Raw genomic sequence first — 17278 nt, forward strand, 5'->3', positions numbered from 1 at the left:
TTAATTTATATTAGCATGGTAGTTATTATAAATATATAAAAGCTTGTTAAATAGCTAAAAAAGGCTAAAATTATTTTTAATAAGTAAGTATTTATACTTAAAAGTAATAAAAATAGCTTTATATTATTATTTAAGGCTTAAATTATTATATATAATAATTACTAAGTTACTAAATTAAATTATAATAAAAGCTTTTATTTAATTATAGCTAATATAATAATTAAATATATATTAATAGCTATAGCTGTTTAAAGGCTTAGCTAGTGTTAATTTAATATTATTAATACTTATTTTAATATAAAAATAACTAATTAAAAGGTTTATATATAATAGTCACGTGGTTATAAAATTAGTAATAACTTTATATATAAAATATAAAAAGTTTTATTTAGCCTTTATAACTTTATATATTTATAAAATTAAAAATTTAACTAATTACTACACGCCAAGGGTTTTAAGCTACTTATTAAAAAACTTTATATATATATTTAAAAGTTACCCTACGCGCTAATTATTACTTATATAAATAATAGTATTATTACTAGTAAAATAAAGGCTAATATAAATATTATTATTAGCCTTTTATAAAAAATTTATAAACTTAAAGTTAATAATAAATTAATTAAATTTTTTAAATTAATAATATCCCGCGATTATAAAAACAAGATAATTTACTTTTTTTAAATTATATATATAAAATAAATAACTTAGTGTTTTAGCCTTACTAAGGCTAGGCTAGTAAAAATACTAATAATAAAAGGGTATATTAAAATTATATAAAAAGTTAATTAATTAAATACTATAAATTTTAATATATTTTTAATTTTTAATACCTTTAGTACTTATACCTTTACCTAATTAATTAAATTTCTTAGCTAGCTTAAAAAAACCCGTGTTAACCTTATATATTTAATTTAATTTTTATAATATTAATAAAAAATTTTAATTATTAATAACATGGCAGCCGCCAAGCACGTGGTTTATTATATTATAATTAATTAAAGTAATTTAGTACTTTTTAAAACTTATATAAAAGAAATAATTATTTATTTTAATATATTTTATTAAAATTATTTNTTAATTATTAATAATATAGTAACTGCTAAGCACGTGGTTTATTATATTATAATTAATTAAAATAATTTAGTACTTACTAAGACCTATATAAAAAAATAATTATTTATTTTAATATATTTTATTAAAATTATTTTAATAAAAAGTTTATTAAGGGCTTTATTATATACCTTTATAAGTTTTTTATTATATAAAATTTAAAAAAATAAGTAGTTATAGCACCTTTATTTATTATAATAAAATTTTTAATATTTAATAAGGCTATTAAAATAGCCTTATTTATAAAAAAGCTTACTAAGGTACTTAAAGTATAAAATAATAAGTTAATTATAATATATTTTAATAATACTAGTGCTATTATTAATATTACTAGTTAAAAAATTTTAATTATTATATACTAGTTAGCTAATAAATATTTTTTTATATAAAATATTTATAGGTAATACCTTATAAAGTTTTATTATATATTAAAAAAAAAACCTTATAAATAAAATAACTAAACTATTAAAAATAACTAAGTTTACTATTTTTTAAAATATAACAAGCCTTAAAAAAGCCCTTTAATTAATAAATTAAAAGTATAAAAGTTTTATTATTTTTATTTTTAGTAATATTTCCTATTTAAAATATATATATAGCTTTATAGTATAGCCATGTATTACTTAATTAAAAAATATATTAAATACTTAAAGGGCTAGTGCTTAAAACATGCTTATTTTAATTAAAACTAGCGCAGCACGTGATAATTAAGATTTTTTTATAACTTACCGCTTGCTACACATAGATAATCCAGAGGTTTACTATAAGCAACGCTATTGGCTAGTCATTAACTACTTATGGGACTAGACTATGGGCTATCATGATCGCAGGGGGACGCTCCTGATTTTTTCATAGTTACGCCAAGTAAGCGCAAGCACAAGGACCTTCTTTGTGCCTTAAGGAAGCCCAGGCTCGTAGTCATGCGACTTTGTTTGTAGCGGCAAGATATACGATCTCCTAGTCTTGTGTGGTGGGGAAGTGGTTGACTATGAATTTGAATAGATGCGATTACATCAAGAGGGGTTTGACTGTGGAGGCTATATGAGGAAGAGGGTGATACCACCTTGCAGCTAAGGATGGCGATGTTGATTGATAGCCCTTGCAAGATCATGTATCGCGTGCAAAAATCGTATGATGTTGACAATGATTTCTTGTAGATCGCGTCGCATTGCCTTGTTTGTATATTTTCAACATCCATTTGCGCTGTGTGCACCATGCAGATAGCATTATCACACATAGTGCCTTATTCTGATGACTGATACTGCGGTCCTATCAAAGGGACTTGAGAGGGATACTTCTGCAAAGGACGAGAATGGGCTATGCTGCCTACTATCTACTGGTAGATTCTGTTTCTCTTATTCCATATGAGTGCGCTCGGGAAATTCGGGATCTAGACAGTATCTCCGAGGCCAAATAGGCTTTTCTAGTAGACCAACAACGCGCCAAGTAAGATTATCAGGACAAATGCCATTCTAACAGGCTGTTGATTTGAGCCAAGTGAAGATCTTATTCCTTCTGGGCTGACGCAGGGTGATCCATGCCCGACCCCGAGCCTTCGGAATTACTGAAATGGGCATAGTGCCTCGGATATAACCCCCGAAAATAGCCCAAAAGGGATGAGTCCAGGTCCAAGTCCGAGGCCTGCAAGCGAAGATGAAAAGCAAATAAAGAGAGCAGCAACTCATATAAATAGCGGCCCCTATCTGTCTGTATCCGCGTCTCACAGCACTAGTTCCAATTCCAATCAAACGCCTCTCCGCAACAAACTGCAGCACAATGAGCGACCGACAGCAGACACAGGCCACGCACGAAATGCACCCACACAGCCCTAACCAAAACGACCAGGAAGACACGCAAACAACACCAAAAACCTCCACAGACCAACTCCCCAAAGATGCCCCTGCCCCTCCATCACCCCCACCCAACGGCGGCCTAATCGCCTGGCTGCACGTCGCCGCAGGCTTCATGCTCTTCTTCAACACCTGGGGCATGCTCAACACCTTCGGCGTCTTCCAAACATACTACGAATCGGGTGCTCTCTTCCACCGCTCCTCCTCCGCCATCTCCTGGATCGGCTCAGTCCAAGCATTCATGCTGCTGCTCGTCGGGTTCGTCACGGGCCCGATCTACGACCGCGGCTATCTGCGCGTTTTACTCGTGGTCGGCGCATTCGGGATCGTCTTCGGCACGATGATGCTCAGTCTGTGCAAGGCGTACTGGCAGGTTCTGCTGGCGCAGGGGTTCTGCGTCGGAATTGGGGCGGGGTGTCTATTCGTGCCGTGCGTCTCGATCCTGCCGACGTATTTCTCGTCTAAACTTGGTGCCGCGCTCGGTCTCGCTGTTTCGGGCTCCTCGCTCGGCGGAATCATCTACCCCATCGTATTGAATCGGCTGCTCGAGCCACTTGGTTTCGGCTGGGCAGTCCGAGTCATCGGCTTCATCGCCCTAGCCACCCTCCTCCTGCCCATCGCGATCATGAAGCAGCGCGTCAAACCGCCCAAGGCGCGCGCGCTCGTCGACTGGACCGCATTCACGGATCTATCGTTCATGACGCTCGTGGTCGCCGGCCTCATCGCATTCATGGGCCTATTCACACTGCTCTTCTACATCTCGTACGTTGCGTCCGCGCGCCATCTCACATCGACCGACATGGCGTTCTACCTGGTCCCGATCCTCAACGCGGCCTCTGTATTCGGACGCACGATTCCGACGGCGATGGCTGATAGATTCGGGCCGTTTAATCTGATCGGCCCGTTCTGCATGATGGTCGGCATTTTGATCCTGTGTATGATGGCCGTTGTTAATGAGGCGGGGATCATTGTTATCGCTGTCTTTGGTGGGTTTTTTAGCGGTGCGCTGATTGGGCTTCCGCCGCTGCTGTTTGTTGCCCTTACGGAGGATAAGAGTAAGATTGGGACGAGGATTGGGATGGGCTTTGGGATGATGGCGTTTGGGGTGCTTGCGGGTGGGCCTGGGGCGGGTGATATTCTGGGTGATGATGTTGGTGATCTCAACTGGAATGGGGTTTGGATCTTTGGTGGCGTCAGCTGTCTTGTTTCGGCGGCGATTTTCGTTGCGCTAAGGGTTGCGAGGTTTGGATTTAGGTTGGTCAAGGCGTAGGTTGTTCCTGCCTTTGTTATTTGTTTTCATGGTTTTGTATGGATAGATCCCGTGCTTCGTTATATGACCGAGGTTACTCTCAGATATAGATGGTACATGCCACGACAACCTAATTTACTAATTCCCTTTACTTGACCTGCGGCTTTCCAGAAGTAGTAGATATATTCCAGCGGGCCAACTTGTTGGTGCTATAGGGCAGCCACGGACAAGGGAGCAGTATGATCATTTACAAAGATTCATTGTACACTTGGAACCATTGTCGTCGACACCTTCCTGCACTTAGACCTGAGGTTGTAGTATTAGAAATTGTCTCTTCGAAGAAAGTTCATTGCGCGCTCGATTCCGGGTGTCATTCGCAACGCCCGAAGGCAGCGGAGGCCCATGAGATGACTTTTGAAGGCAGAGAGACCTCAGCGTTTCTACACGAGATGGTGATCACGATATGCAGTGAAAAGATGGCTTCGTCGCGAGTGGTTCTTCATTGACAGCTACATGGAACTAAAAACACGATCACAAATCGAATTAAGCGTAGGTATCATTCATCGTGAGTCATAAGAAATACAAAGACGCGCTGTTGGATCGAACCCGAAGTCCCTTCATCAAAGTCACATCATCGGCGAACCCCTATTGATCCCTCCGCAATAGAGTATCGGGATCATTGCCGATGATCGGATCTAGTGCTGAGCAGCCTCTGTACACCTCGTCAGTTATCTTCCATTCCGGTCAGTTAGGTGGACATACCCTTGTGGACATCAGCCTGAGCCTCGTGGACCTTCTCGTCCTTCTTGTCGAAGAGGGCGTCCTTGGCGGCAGTGGCACGGGTGCTAACATCGACGTTGCTGTCCTTGGCCACGTCCTTGTTGACCTCCTTGGAGGCGGTGGCGCCGGCCTGCTGGACGGTCTCGCTGACGTAGTTGACGATGTTCTGGCGGTAGTCAGTATCATGACGAAAGGGAGAAGAGGAGAGGAGGGAGGAGGAGGGGCGCGTACCTTGGCGGTCTCCATTGTGGTTTTGTTAAAGAGAAGAGCGAGTTGGTTTGGTTGAAGTTGTTTTGCTTGTGGTTGTGTTTATCTGAGTTGAGTTGAGTTGAGTTGTGAGTTGAGACTTTGCCGGGGAAGAGGAGAGACTTTATAACTTTTCCCTGCACTGAGTCCTTGGTTCTGATACGGTTCGTCAGGGGCAGAGGAAAGCAACGACGTCATCCAGGGACGACCACAGAAAGTGGTGGATCGATCCAGGCCCTGTTTCCCCAGAGGGAAGGCGAGAGCCGCTGACGTAGGGCTATACTTATGACATCATTCATTATTGTCGCCTCCGATCTAAGGCATCCAGGCACCAAGGCAGCAATTACGCCTTGGAGAAAGAATGCCACGTACTGAACCAAGTCGCAATCTGAATATTTTTCTATGCGCAATGATGGCAATATCCATGCCAGGTCTCCTCTCAGCAGGCACTGAGCAGCATCACGAGTCCGAGCACAAAGGACATACAGCGGCGTGGGCTTATCTACCAGGTTTCGAAACACTATGCACATCCATCTACAGGGCAGCTAGAAGCTCCAGATCTGAGATCGAACCGAACCCTGTTTTCGCTCCTACATCTATACCCACCTAGCCAGTCCGGGACGGACTGGGCTTCAGGCCACAGGGAGTCAAGGATTTAGCTGGGATCTCGACATGGTCTATTCAAAGCCTTTCGACGTCTTTCTACGCACTACCTAGGTGTAACCTAGTCTCTACCCTCCTCAGCCCCGCCTGATCAATCGCCGTCCTGACAGCCGCAAGCCTCTGCGCCGCAACACGCTGATACTGCAATTCCTCCATACACCGCACGCCCAACTCAATGCTCTCCCAGACGGCAGAGACGTTATTATGCCAGGCGCCGTATGCAATTAGCGAAGTGCAGGCTGCTTCGAGGAAGAAGGAGTGCATGGGGAGATCCTGCGCATATTAGTCCGTTTTTTAAGCTGTGTTTTCCATCGAAAGGGTGTGAGGGAGGTGCTCACCTTCGCGCCCGAACAACCCTGCCGGAGCTCCGAGATCGTCGAGATGATTTTCTTCGCGGATGCCAGGATACACTCGCTCGCGGATACCAGTTTCGCGTTTTCATTTGTCGTCCTGCTTGGGGGTTGGCGGGGATTCGAGGTCGAGGGCGTCATTGTGAGCGCCTGCCGCATGCCCGTCCCCATGCCCATACCCATACCCATTCCACCTCCAGAACTCGAAGCCTGCGACGCCGGCGACGCAGCTCGATTCAGCGCGGAGTTCTGGTGCCCCATATACAAAAGCAGCGGCTTCATATTCGTGAGGACGGTATATTCATATACTTCACCCAATGTCATCAGCTTGCGTCCCACGGAGTTGTGAGGACAACTCACAAACAACATTCAACCGCATTGTATCTTCCGTATCCCACGGGCGATGCGGCTCCGTCTGCTCCATGCGCAGGAGCGCCTCATACTCCTCCCAGTACGCCTTGAGCTTCGCCTGCGTCGTCCAGATGGAGTGCCAGAGCTCGTCGAAGCTGGTGCTGGGATTATTCTGCGCGCGGAGGGAGGGGCAGACGATGGCGAAGAGGCCCGTGAAGTATTTCGAGTCGGTCGACTCGTTGTCGTGTGAGACGTCGATGCCGGGGCTTAGGATTGGGGGTCGGCCGAGGGAGATGCAGATGAACCTAGGGCGAGTCTTGTCAGCGGACTCTCATTTATTTAGAGAAGGTGTTGACGGTTGAGAACGAACCCCTCCACCCCGACGAGAATCCGAATCAGCTTTTCGACTTCCGGGGCGCGCGGCTCGAGGTGGAAGCCCGCTGCGTAGATTTTGCTGGCCGTCGGGCCTAGGAGCGCGTATGCTCTGTCGAAGTTGCCGATTTCTCGGTAGTACTGGATGTATACTCAAGGTTAGCTAATGCCAACCAGGCGGCTGGGTTACTTATCATGAGGATATTCATCTGGAGGTCCAGGGTATCTGCGAGGTTCGATCCAGCCGAGAGAAACATATCGCTTTCCTGGACCAGCATATCCGACAGCTCTTCCTGCGCGGTTGCCAACGAGCCCATCGCCAGCTGATAAAGCAAGATGGGATATAACGTCGGCGGGGGCGTATTATGGCTGAAGGCCGCGCAAGCCGAGGCAAAAAGCGCGCCCAGCTGGGCAGGCGACTGCATCGGGAGAATCGACCACGCCGTGCCAACATACCGATTGAGAAAGAACTGCAGCAGCTGGTTCGGGATGGTCGTAAGACATAGCGGCGGAGCGAGAGACAGGCCAAGCGTAGGCGAGATCGTATACGGCTGATATGCCAACGCGTTCAGTTTCAGCGGCGTCATCGACAGGAAGTCGGACTCGGTAGCCAGGAGGCAGCTGCTACTGACCTCGATGGAAATAGAAAAGTCGTCGCGGTTCGCCTTGGCCGCAAGCAGATGCAGCAGCGCGACCGTCGACGTCGGCCCATACACCGCTGAGCGCCCCGTCACGCGGTCTGTGATCCGCACCGGCCGCATCGCCGTCCGGATGATATCGAAGTCATCCTCACGCAGCCGTCTCTGCTGGATCTTCTGCCGGCGCTGTCGTGCCACAGTCCGGACTGTACAGGGCAGCGATAGCCGGGCGCAGCGCTCGCACGGCGACTGTCCGTTACATTTGATCTTTTGCTGGCGGCAGCCCTCGCAGGCTTTGACGATGTGTCGTCGCGGCTGGGAGAGGGCAGTGGCGAGATCTCCGGACGATTGGCTGCCCATGGTATCCCGATGGTATTGTTGCGATTGAGGTTCTGGAGGTGGTTGTATTTCCGAGGTGGAGATGGCGTAGGGCGACGAGTCGCCGGATGGGGGTACGTAATCCCTAGAGGCTAGCGGTTTGGGCTTGATTGCGGCCCTGGGCTTACGGGGTATACTGCACGGGTAGTTCGAGATCCCTGCAGATTGGGTTATATTAATTGATGGGTTTGGACTGCTGTGGTTGGTGAAGTTTCAGATTCAGGAGAATTCGTTCTGGTGCTGCCTCGTTTTTCAGGACGAAATGCGCACGTGCGCCCTGCCAAGACCTGCGATGACGAATCATGTGGTTCTGGACGCGTCACGTGGCTCGTTTTATCACAAGTAGGGCTTGTAGAGAAGATTTCAAGATACCCGTTGAGAACTAGAGATAGATCTTCTGAGAGTGAGGATGCACTCCTGGAGGTAGTCAATCACAATGTCTGGGCGCTTCCCGTATGAAGACACAGAACTTATAGCAGAGAACAGTGGCCGGAGACCGATATACACAATGATCGACAAAAGCACTGGAAACCCTTAAGACGACTCAATATAGTAAACAGGGAGAATTGGGGCATCTTATCTTTGGTAAGAGCTAGCCAAACCAAAGAGAGGTTATGGATCATTGGTTCAGGGCAAGTAATTGGCCCCTAGAAAAACCAGACGCCGCCCTAAATACCTTAAATACCTTCTTTAGTGCTTTGAGAAACTTATGTACACGAAAATGCCCAGGAGCTGAGTCGCGGAGATCACTGAGTCGGAGTACAGATCTCCAAGCACTGAGGCGAGTCGTGTGCTATGGCACTTTCTGTAGCCAGATACAAGAGGAACAGACCCGGCGAAAACGCAAGGAAACAAAGAGCATTGTACATATTAGCTGAACGTCTGTAAACAAGCAATCAACCTCAAAAGGCCTCTATAAGCATCCGTTCAATGGACATCAATTGCTAAAGCCCAAGCCCCCCCTCTGCAAATGTCCTCCCTATTCGATCACCTCCGTCCAACCAACCGTCTTGTATTCATACCTGTGCCAGTGCCTCTTTTCCTTGGCTTGGCCATCATCATCCACTTAGAGCTAAGGCCTCAGGCTTGACATCATGTTCTTCACCGGGCATTTCGAAGGCGGATGTTGCTCTGATACCGAGTCACCTACTCGCTGGCCTAGAGCTGTACTTTCTCTCCGGGCAAGTTGCTCGTCCTTCCAGACCTAAGGAGGGAATGATGTGTCATCCACCCCAAGAGGCTCAGAACAGGAGTTCAGGAGGGCCATGTTACGCTGGCATTCACCAGTTCGACTGGACTTCACCGGCTTCAAACTATGAAGCTCCCGAACCCGTCGGGGGTTATTATATATATCTCTCCTTTCCTCCATACTTCCACTTCCAACTATCTCTCTTCAGCATCCCTCCTCATCCTTCTTCATCCTTAATACCCTCCATCGTTTCCCTTAACCCATCTACTTTTGCATTGTTTGCTAGGTGGCTCAAACCATTATCTCCAGCACGATGTCTGAAGGCCAGGCTCCAGTCGGCGCCAGCTTTCCGCGCGAGATTTTCAACGAGATAATCTGGCACTTCGTGGAGTCTTCTGATACCAAAGATGCCCTTGCCCTTCGTCAGGTTTGCTGTAAGTTTGCTTTCATGTTTGCCACCTAGTCACGGCCCAACTAACAGATGTTTCTACTTTACAGATGCCTTCAAAAACGAAACCACCAAACTCATCTGCTCCCGTCTCGTCAATGAGCCAGATTTCTACAAAACCGTATGGCGGCACTTCTCAGTCGAGATGAAAACACGAGTCCTGGATGAACTTCGTACCGGGCTCGCTTACCCGGCAACCATTTACAGAGGCACCATGCAGGAGATGCTGAAACTCGTCCAACCTGACGATCGAGAGGCTACCGCGCTGAAGCTTGTGGAAGCTATTGCACATAGTGACTGGCGCAGGGAAGGCATCAATGCACTCCTTGTTTCCCGCGCGCTCGTCGATACCGAGACCAATCTAGCTCCTCGTACTCGTGCTCATATGCATCCGTGGCTTAAAATATCTCAGGATGAGCCAGCTGACGTGACGCTGCGAACGCTTCTTGCGTTCCATGCCCTGAGGCGCCAGAATGTTACAGAGTTTGCCGGTGTGCTTGCAAACTGTACCAAGCGAGACGTATTTCGGACAGACCTATTTGGAATTGACCTGTTCAACACCGCACTGACAACAGGAAGCATTGAGATTGCCAATGAGTTGCTCCGTTTCATGACGCCCGGTCGCTTGAGGGACTTGGACCCGGACTATTCTGGATGGAATCACGAAGCTATCATTCGCAAAGGAAATACATCAATTCTTGGTGTCTTTCTCATGTTCGCCGAGGCCGCGTCAGAGGAATGTGGAAAATCAGCGTTGTACACCGCGTTCAAAGACGCCGCAGCCTTGAGCAAGCCCGACATGGCGCAGTGGATTTTGGATCACTGCAACGTCGACAAATACGACCGCAAGGCCCTCCTGACTGAAGGATTCAACGCTGCAATTATGGCAAAATCCGTGATCTTCGCGAAGTTCATCATTACATGTGATGGCTTCGACGTCAACCAAGTTGGGGACGGCCTCTATGACAGTCCCCTTGGTAAGGTGCTGCGTCTTACGAGCAGGCGATGGCAGCCGGGGCAATGCATTCAACTTGTCAAGCTGCTCCTTGACCGCGGCGCGAACCCAAACGTAACCAAACAAAAAGAAACCCCCCTCTCACTGGCTATCAGCGCCAACGATCTCGACGCCATCTCACTCCTGCTCGACCACGGCGCAGGCATTGTTCCAAACGCGCCCCCGAAACCCCCGAAAGACAACTTGGAGTTCTACCTCGTCCTCTATACCGCCGTCTTATTTGGTAACAGCGGCGTTGTCAAACTCTTGCTCGAGAAAGGTGTTAGCCCCGTTGTTCAAACCTCGTCAACCGGGAAGGGGTTCCGCGTTGAGCTGCTTCCCTCGGAGACTACTGTTTCGTTCTTGGAGGTCTGGACGATTGGTGATTTTCTGGAACGAAAGGAAATATCCATTCGGAACATGCCATGGAATTGTGAAGATGAGCAGCGGTTGACTACACTACGCTTGATGACTGGCGTCAGAGACAAGTATGGCCTCAGAAAGGCTTTCAATACAGAGCGGATTCGTGATGCTCGGGTTCGTTACACCGTGAAGCGGCTTTGATCACAAAATGTCAGTTGATACCGCGAAGAGACAGCTGTGATCAAGTCCATTCAATTTGAGGTTGTCACGCAGCACTACCTAGACGCCAAAAAAAAAAAGAAAAGAAAAAGAAAAAAGGACAAAGCGCTGAGAAGACTCAAGGTGCGGTTGGCTTGAATCTATGTCAAACAAAATTGTTATCACTTCCATGTAATTTCCTATGTTTAGTCCATCTTCTGTACTCTTTTCATGCATGTACCTATCTAGGAATCTACCCTGAAATCAATAGCCATTTCACCAACTGCAACTCTCTGTAATAGATACAGGTCTCTATTCATACCATACCCTAACTCGCCTGGACAGCGCAAACCTAAGGTTTGAGAATCGAGGCAGTAACAATGTAGAAACAGTAGAGCTCGACCTGAACTCGTACGTACATATTGCGAACGAACGATACTCTCAATCCTCTATATCCAAAGTAACTCCCGCGCTGTCCCGGTCCTTCAAGCAACACTGCAAGGGCCTTTAAGCCAAGGCGATCAGATACTGCTTTTCCCGTATTCGGCCATCCAGTGGAGAAAATACGAGGTAATAAGCCACGCGACAGGTGCACAACACGAGGATAAGGTTAGCTCGTCCATTACCGGCTAGGAATGCGAGTATCGATGTTCTTCATTGGTCCCTGCGAAATAGGGTGTGGCTTGGACGCCTTGGCTGCAGGGACGGCCTGTTAAAAGGGGCTTTCAGCCTCCACGACCCCAGGAGTAAGTTTGAATCTTCCCATATCTGAACGCCCCGCAAGCTGGCGCCATGGAGAGCGACAAGGTCCACCCCATGGTCGAGGACACTTCTCTGGACCCTTCGCGGATTGCAACGGACAAGCATTCTATAAGCCACAATGTAGAGATGGTCGCCAAACCAGCGAAGGTCGAGAACAACGCGTGGAGCCGCATCGGCCTCGTCAGCCTCTTAACCTTGGTCTTGGGGTTTATCCTAGTGCTTGTACCACTGGTTCTTCTCGGACTTATGTGGAAAGAGTCTATGGTTGCCATGTCCGGAGGAGAGCCGAGGGAGCTATGGTTCCAGGTCGTGCACGCAAACTGGACGTCGAGGCTCGTCACTGTCTGTACGGCTGTTATCCGGACGATGATAGCGATGCAGGCCACCGTCGCGACTGCGATGATTGGCAGTGTGGTCTTGGAGAGAATCGGGGTCCCATTGTCGCATGCACCGTTCTACTCGATTGCCCGGGCGGCTTATATCTCGCCAAACAGCCTGCTCTTCACGACAGGACTGAGACCGAAGAATTTCTCAGCAATCCTCGTGCTGCTGCTTATTGTCCTCGAGGTCCTCCTAACATTTGCCTCGCAATTTCTATCTACGATCCTCATCTCGGACTTCAGGACCGGCGTCTACACAGACACCACCGGCACCTCTGACGTCCATATCTTAAGAAACATCTACTTGACTGGCGTCCCACCCGACTGGACGAGCATTCCGCCCGCCTCAAGCTGGACATTTGCCGAGCGCTCCGAGTCCTTTACCATTGGGTCAGACTACCACGATACAGGACATGTCTACCGCGCTATGCTCCCGTTCGAGGACGAGACGCAACGAACGGACCTACGCAGCTTCAACGGCCCAGCCCCGGTGATGGACCAGCGCATGGTCTGCGTCAGCCCAACACTGTCCGGATTGAGTCTCAACTCCAGCTTCTCGACGACCGATATCCGCCTATCCGGCCAGATGACCGTAGACATCGACGACTACCCCATGCTGCGGAGCCCAGACCAAGTTTCATCAATCGACTTCACCTGCGCCCTGCCCTATCTAACAGTGAACTCGACAGAATCAAACACAACAACCTGGGAATCAACTCTCTGCACACCAGCCCTAAACCTCAACTGGAACGTCCAGCTCGAAGACCCCCTCGTCGAACCCACATTCAACGACAGCACCGCCCAAACCCTCACAATCCTATACACGCACAACCCACGCGCCTCCTCAATGCTCCTGATCCTCGACATCCTAGACAAAGACGCCATCGCATCATCAATCCTAGACACAGACTCCGACTCCGGCGACAACACAAACACCACAACCCTCCGCACCGACGGGCCCTGGTCCATCATCGGCGCAAACGGCAGCGAAGTCCTCCGCGTCTCAGCCTGCTACACAAACCTCATCTCCAAGACGTTCAATTTGTCCATGAAGCGCTCGTGGGCCGGCACCGAGCCAAAACTCACCTGGGACCGCAACGCGCAGATCTACGATACGGCGTCGAGTGCACACCAGCTCGGCGCATCGCGCGCACCAGATAATCTCGTGAACCGCGGCCTCCTCGCCCTCTCCCCGCCGTCATCCTGGGAAGAATACACAATCGACTACGGGCCCGTCGATCCAAACTACGAAGGGTTCAATACCCACTGGTGGTTCGCGAAGTACCTCCTGGCATACCTGTCGAATCCTCAACCGGACACGACACCCGCCGCGGACCCGGGGGTATTACTCTCAAGTTCAAACACAGGCCAGCTCTCGCCCAACGCGGATTTCGCGCACGTCTCGCTCTTCCAAAATACACTACGCGAAACAGGGAGTCCTGCACTCGCGACGCAGGCGCTTTTGGCTCGGGGCGCGGAGATGCTGTACTATAACCACCTGTTTAAGCTGTATGCGACGGAGCCCGCGGAGACGGCGTTCGCGGGTACCGCGCTTGTTCCGGCGCGGTGGGTTGGGTTTGCGGTTGGTGTGGGGATTGTAGGGGTGCATTTTGTGGTGCTGGGGGTTGTGGTGTTGCTCTTTTTGAGGTGGACTAGGGAGTCGGTTTTGGGGCAGTACTGGCAGGCGGTTGCGCATGTTGTTGAGGGGGACACCGCGGCGGTGATTGAGAGGGTGTCAGCAAACAATGCGACGGATGGAGAGGTCAAGGGTTGGAGGAAGGATCGGGAGGGAGCTGGAGGGGTGGGACTGGGTTTGGGAGAGCAGAGTATTTTGAGGAGGAGGGGGGAAGGGAGCGTTGCTATTGTTTCAGGAGCACCGCGATAATGGCGAAAAATCATGCACACGGCCTCCTGCCTACCTCCAGGGCGTTGCTTCCCAGATATGCAGACGCCGTCAGGTCTCCACTCGGGCTCTTCGCCAGACAATGCCGGAGGCATGACTGTAACCTTGTCTTTGATTACGATACTAATGGAGTATGAGAGAACCATCCCATGCTTTGCGACGATCTATGCGACTAAATAACCCTGCGAGCAAAGTTCTGCATTGCAGCTTAAATATTAGATCGGTACGGTAGCATTCGTGTAGAATTTCTCCTAGACAACTACCGCCTCCAAACCGAGACCGGGCATCTCATGCCCCATCTCCTGCACATTGCTAAGCTGGAGAGCGCTGTGCTGATCAAACCTGGGAGGGCGAGGAGGCTGAAGTCTGAGATGGGGCGGTTTCGTGTCATCGTGACAGCGCTGTCGCCGGGCCTGCTGTGTCTTTCGTGGTGACGACAACAGGCTCGAGTTAGTAATGGGACAAGCAGTTAAAGAAGGAACTTTTTGCTACAGAGAAAAAATGTTGAAGATGCCAAAGTTCCCAGCAGATGAGTCGGACTCGGCCAGAATGCCGGACAGCCCCTGAGATAATATCGCGGTCCTATTAGAACCTTCAGCAGCACGTTTAGGGCTTAACCTTCTTTCTTCAGGGTGTTAGTTTATTGGACTCGAGTCCGTAAAAGCTAAACTGGACGGGATAAGATCTATGAAGTTGCGGATATAAAGTAGACCTTCCTTAATCCAATAGAGCTTCAAGTGGTGCTCGAAGATAATCTTAGTGTATGCTTTATGATTTAGTCCCCGTTCGCACAGACCCAACAATGACTATCGATGTTGAGAACTTGAGATCTAGAAGGCAAGCTGCTTACAATTTTGTTGACGAGGCTCAGCATGATTCAAGACGGGCCAAGTGGGCTGCTAATAAGTGACATCCAACCAGGGAAGGCAATTTTGATGGCAACAAGGCTTAGCCCGCAATAGTCGTCTTCAAGATGAGGATGATTGGTTCAAGCGTGTTGAACTGGACGCCACTTGAATGCTTTGGTGTTTAGGGGCCGCTGGGCGCTGACTGAGGGCTCCGGAAGTCCGAGAAAGATGACCGGGCAGTTATCCCTTAGGAGCTCAGCTAAAGAGAAACGGCCAAGGGTTGGTGGAAGAGACCTTTACAAAGTGTCGATGCTCAACTTTGAGATAGTTGTAGTTTGTCGTGGTCATGTAGTTGGAACCTATGTCCAAATGGACAGCCGCCAGGATTTGTTCATACTTCATACATATCTAGAAAATGGACGGCCCCGGCCGATGCTTGGAGACTGCCCGAGCATCTGGAAAGTCTGCGCGCAACCTAGTCCACCCAAGAGTTAAGACTGAGTAGGATGGTACCTATAGTATTAGTTAGCGATGAAATCTTAGTGCTTTGGACTCCGACACAATGAAGGTAGGCGGCTAAGCCAACCTAGGTAGGTACCCTGCTTGGCTTAATATATGCCTGCTCCACAAGGACTGTCTCATTCGCTTGGAAGCCCAATGCGCAATATGGGTAATTGAACTAGTTACTGGTTCTCCAGTGGTAGTTCAGTCAATACTTCACACAAAAAGAAACCCTGCGAGAAGGACGACGGAGGATGCGGAGTTCCGGAGGGATTACCAAATCCGGCGACAGCCCTAAACGAGGGCAGCTCCGGGACTCCGCATCCTTCGCCAACATCAAAGTGCTGGAGTCATTGACTCCGGTACATCTGACTAGTAGTACCAGCGGATATCCGGAGACAATGTGTAGGCTTCTGTGTCTTTGTAGTATAAATAGGTAGACGATTCCTCCGTCAAAATCATCATCAGCATCATCCAAGACTTTCAGCCATCAAGCAACAGTCAAAGTTCAACTCTTTATCAACCAACCAACCAACCAACCAACCAACCACCAAAATGCCCGCCCGCAAAGCCCTCATCGCCGTAACCTCCGCCAGCGCGCCCCTCTTCAACGGCGCCGAAACAACCGGCCTCTTCATCGTCGAAGCCCTACACCCCTACAAGGCCCTCACAGCCGCCGGATTCGACGTCGACCTCGCCTCCGAAACCGGCAGCTACACGCCCGACTGGCTCTCGCAGCAACCCGACTTCCTGAACGGCGAGGACCTAGCGATCTGGAACGACCTCACCAGCTCCTTCCGCCAGAAACTCGACAACATGCGTCCAGCCGCGCAGCTTGACGCGTCGCAGTACGGACTGTTCTTTGCCTCTGCGGGACACGCCGCGCTCATCGATTACCCCACAGCGTCTGCGCTGCAGGGGATCGCGGAGACTGTCTGGGCGAATGGGGGCGTTGTCTCGAGCGTCTGTCATGGACCTGCTATCTTTGCGAACTTGAAGGACACGGAGACCGGGGAGCCGCTGATCAAGGGGAAGAAGCTTACGGGGTTCACGACGGAGGCGGAGAGTACGATGGGGATTATGGGGGAGCTGAGGGGGTTGGGGGCCGAGATGGTGCAGGAGCTGGCGGAGCGGTTGGGGGCTAAGTGTGAGTGACACTGTTATTGGTTTGGTACGAGGACTTGTGTGCTGACTTAGGCTTTAGATGAGCGATCTGCTGGCATCTGGGATGACTTCCATGTTGTTGATGGGCGGCTGGTTACGGGGCAGAACCCGGCTAGTTCGACTTCTACGGCCAGGGCTGCGATTGAGGTGTTTGAGAAGCTTTAAGTGATTGCTGGGATATTGGCTTGGGATGTACCGCTTTTTCTGTAATGGAGCAATGAATACTCGCCTCTCAGGAATTGACATGGGTAGCTATATTGGAAAACATCTTATAATATTGTAGCTGGCGCTATCACTATTCACTAGACCATATTTTCTATCGACGAGTAAACTAGCGTCGTCGTTTGACAAAAGACCGCGTCATTCAGATTCAGGCTTGGGGCTGTTCATGTAGAAGTCTGTTTGAGACTGGATCATTTCCCTATTAATCCCACTGCATTTTCATCCTTACTATCCTCGTAATCTGAACCCACAACTCACGCCTTTCGGCCCTTATCGCCGCTCTTTCATCTTCAAGCCTGGCCTATTCCTGTCGCGC

General features: G+C 48.8%; 6 protein-coding genes across 6 annotated transcripts; 4 read left to right on the plus strand and 2 right to left on the minus strand.

Moving 5' to 3' along the window:
- Window positions 1-2889: 2889 nt before the first annotated feature.
- DSM5745_08484 (uncharacterized protein) lies at window positions 2890-4233 on the plus strand (the record flags this gene model as incomplete). The annotated part of the gene is made up of 1 exon (XM_026750500.1): window positions 2890-4233. The coding sequence occupies one exon, from the start codon at window positions 2890-2892 to the stop codon at window positions 4231-4233; it is 1344 nt and encodes a 447-aa protein (XP_026600513.1).
- A 674-nt stretch (window positions 4234-4907) lies between these two features.
- DSM5745_08485 (uncharacterized protein) lies at window positions 4908-5238 on the minus strand (the record flags this gene model as incomplete). The annotated part of the gene is made up of 3 exons (XM_026750501.1): window positions 4908-4924; window positions 4975-5158; window positions 5224-5238. The coding sequence occupies 3 exons, from the start codon at window positions 5236-5238 to the stop codon at window positions 4908-4910; spliced, it is 216 nt and encodes a 71-aa protein (XP_026600514.1).
- A 702-nt stretch (window positions 5239-5940) lies between these two features.
- On the minus strand, window positions 5941-7972 carry DSM5745_08486 (Zn(II)2Cys6 transcription factor; the record flags this gene model as incomplete). The annotated part of the gene is made up of 5 exons (XM_026750502.1): window positions 5941-6174; window positions 6240-6559; window positions 6612-6907; window positions 6973-7126; window positions 7165-7972. 5 exons carry the CDS (start codon window positions 7970-7972, stop codon window positions 5941-5943), a joined length of 1812 nt encoding a protein of 603 aa, XP_026600515.1.
- A 1520-nt stretch (window positions 7973-9492) lies between these two features.
- On the plus strand, window positions 9493-11185 carry DSM5745_08487 (ankyrin repeat domain-containing protein; the record flags this gene model as incomplete). The annotated part of the gene is made up of 2 exons (XM_026750503.1): window positions 9493-9613; window positions 9678-11185. The coding sequence occupies 2 exons, from the start codon at window positions 9493-9495 to the stop codon at window positions 11183-11185; spliced, it is 1629 nt and encodes a 542-aa protein (XP_026600516.1).
- Window positions 11186-11974: 789 nt separating this feature from the next.
- DSM5745_08488 (uncharacterized protein) lies at window positions 11975-14209 on the plus strand (the record flags this gene model as incomplete). The annotated part of the gene is made up of 1 exon (XM_026750504.1): window positions 11975-14209. The coding sequence occupies one exon, from the start codon at window positions 11975-11977 to the stop codon at window positions 14207-14209; it is 2235 nt and encodes a 744-aa protein (XP_026600517.1).
- Window positions 14210-16131: 1922 nt separating this feature from the next.
- DSM5745_08489 (ThiJ) lies at window positions 16132-16905 on the plus strand (the record flags this gene model as incomplete). Its single annotated transcript, XM_026750505.1, has 2 exons — window positions 16132-16723; window positions 16781-16905. 2 exons carry the CDS (start codon window positions 16132-16134, stop codon window positions 16903-16905), a joined length of 717 nt encoding a protein of 238 aa, XP_026600518.1.
- Between the last annotated feature and the right edge of the window lie 373 nt (window positions 16906-17278).

Source organism: Aspergillus mulundensis, assembly GCF_003369625.1.
Source record: "Aspergillus mulundensis strain DSM 5745 chromosome Unknown scaffold_10, whole genome shotgun sequence".
Lineage (NCBI taxonomy): Eukaryota > Fungi > Ascomycota > Eurotiomycetes > Eurotiales > Aspergillaceae > Aspergillus > Aspergillus mulundensis.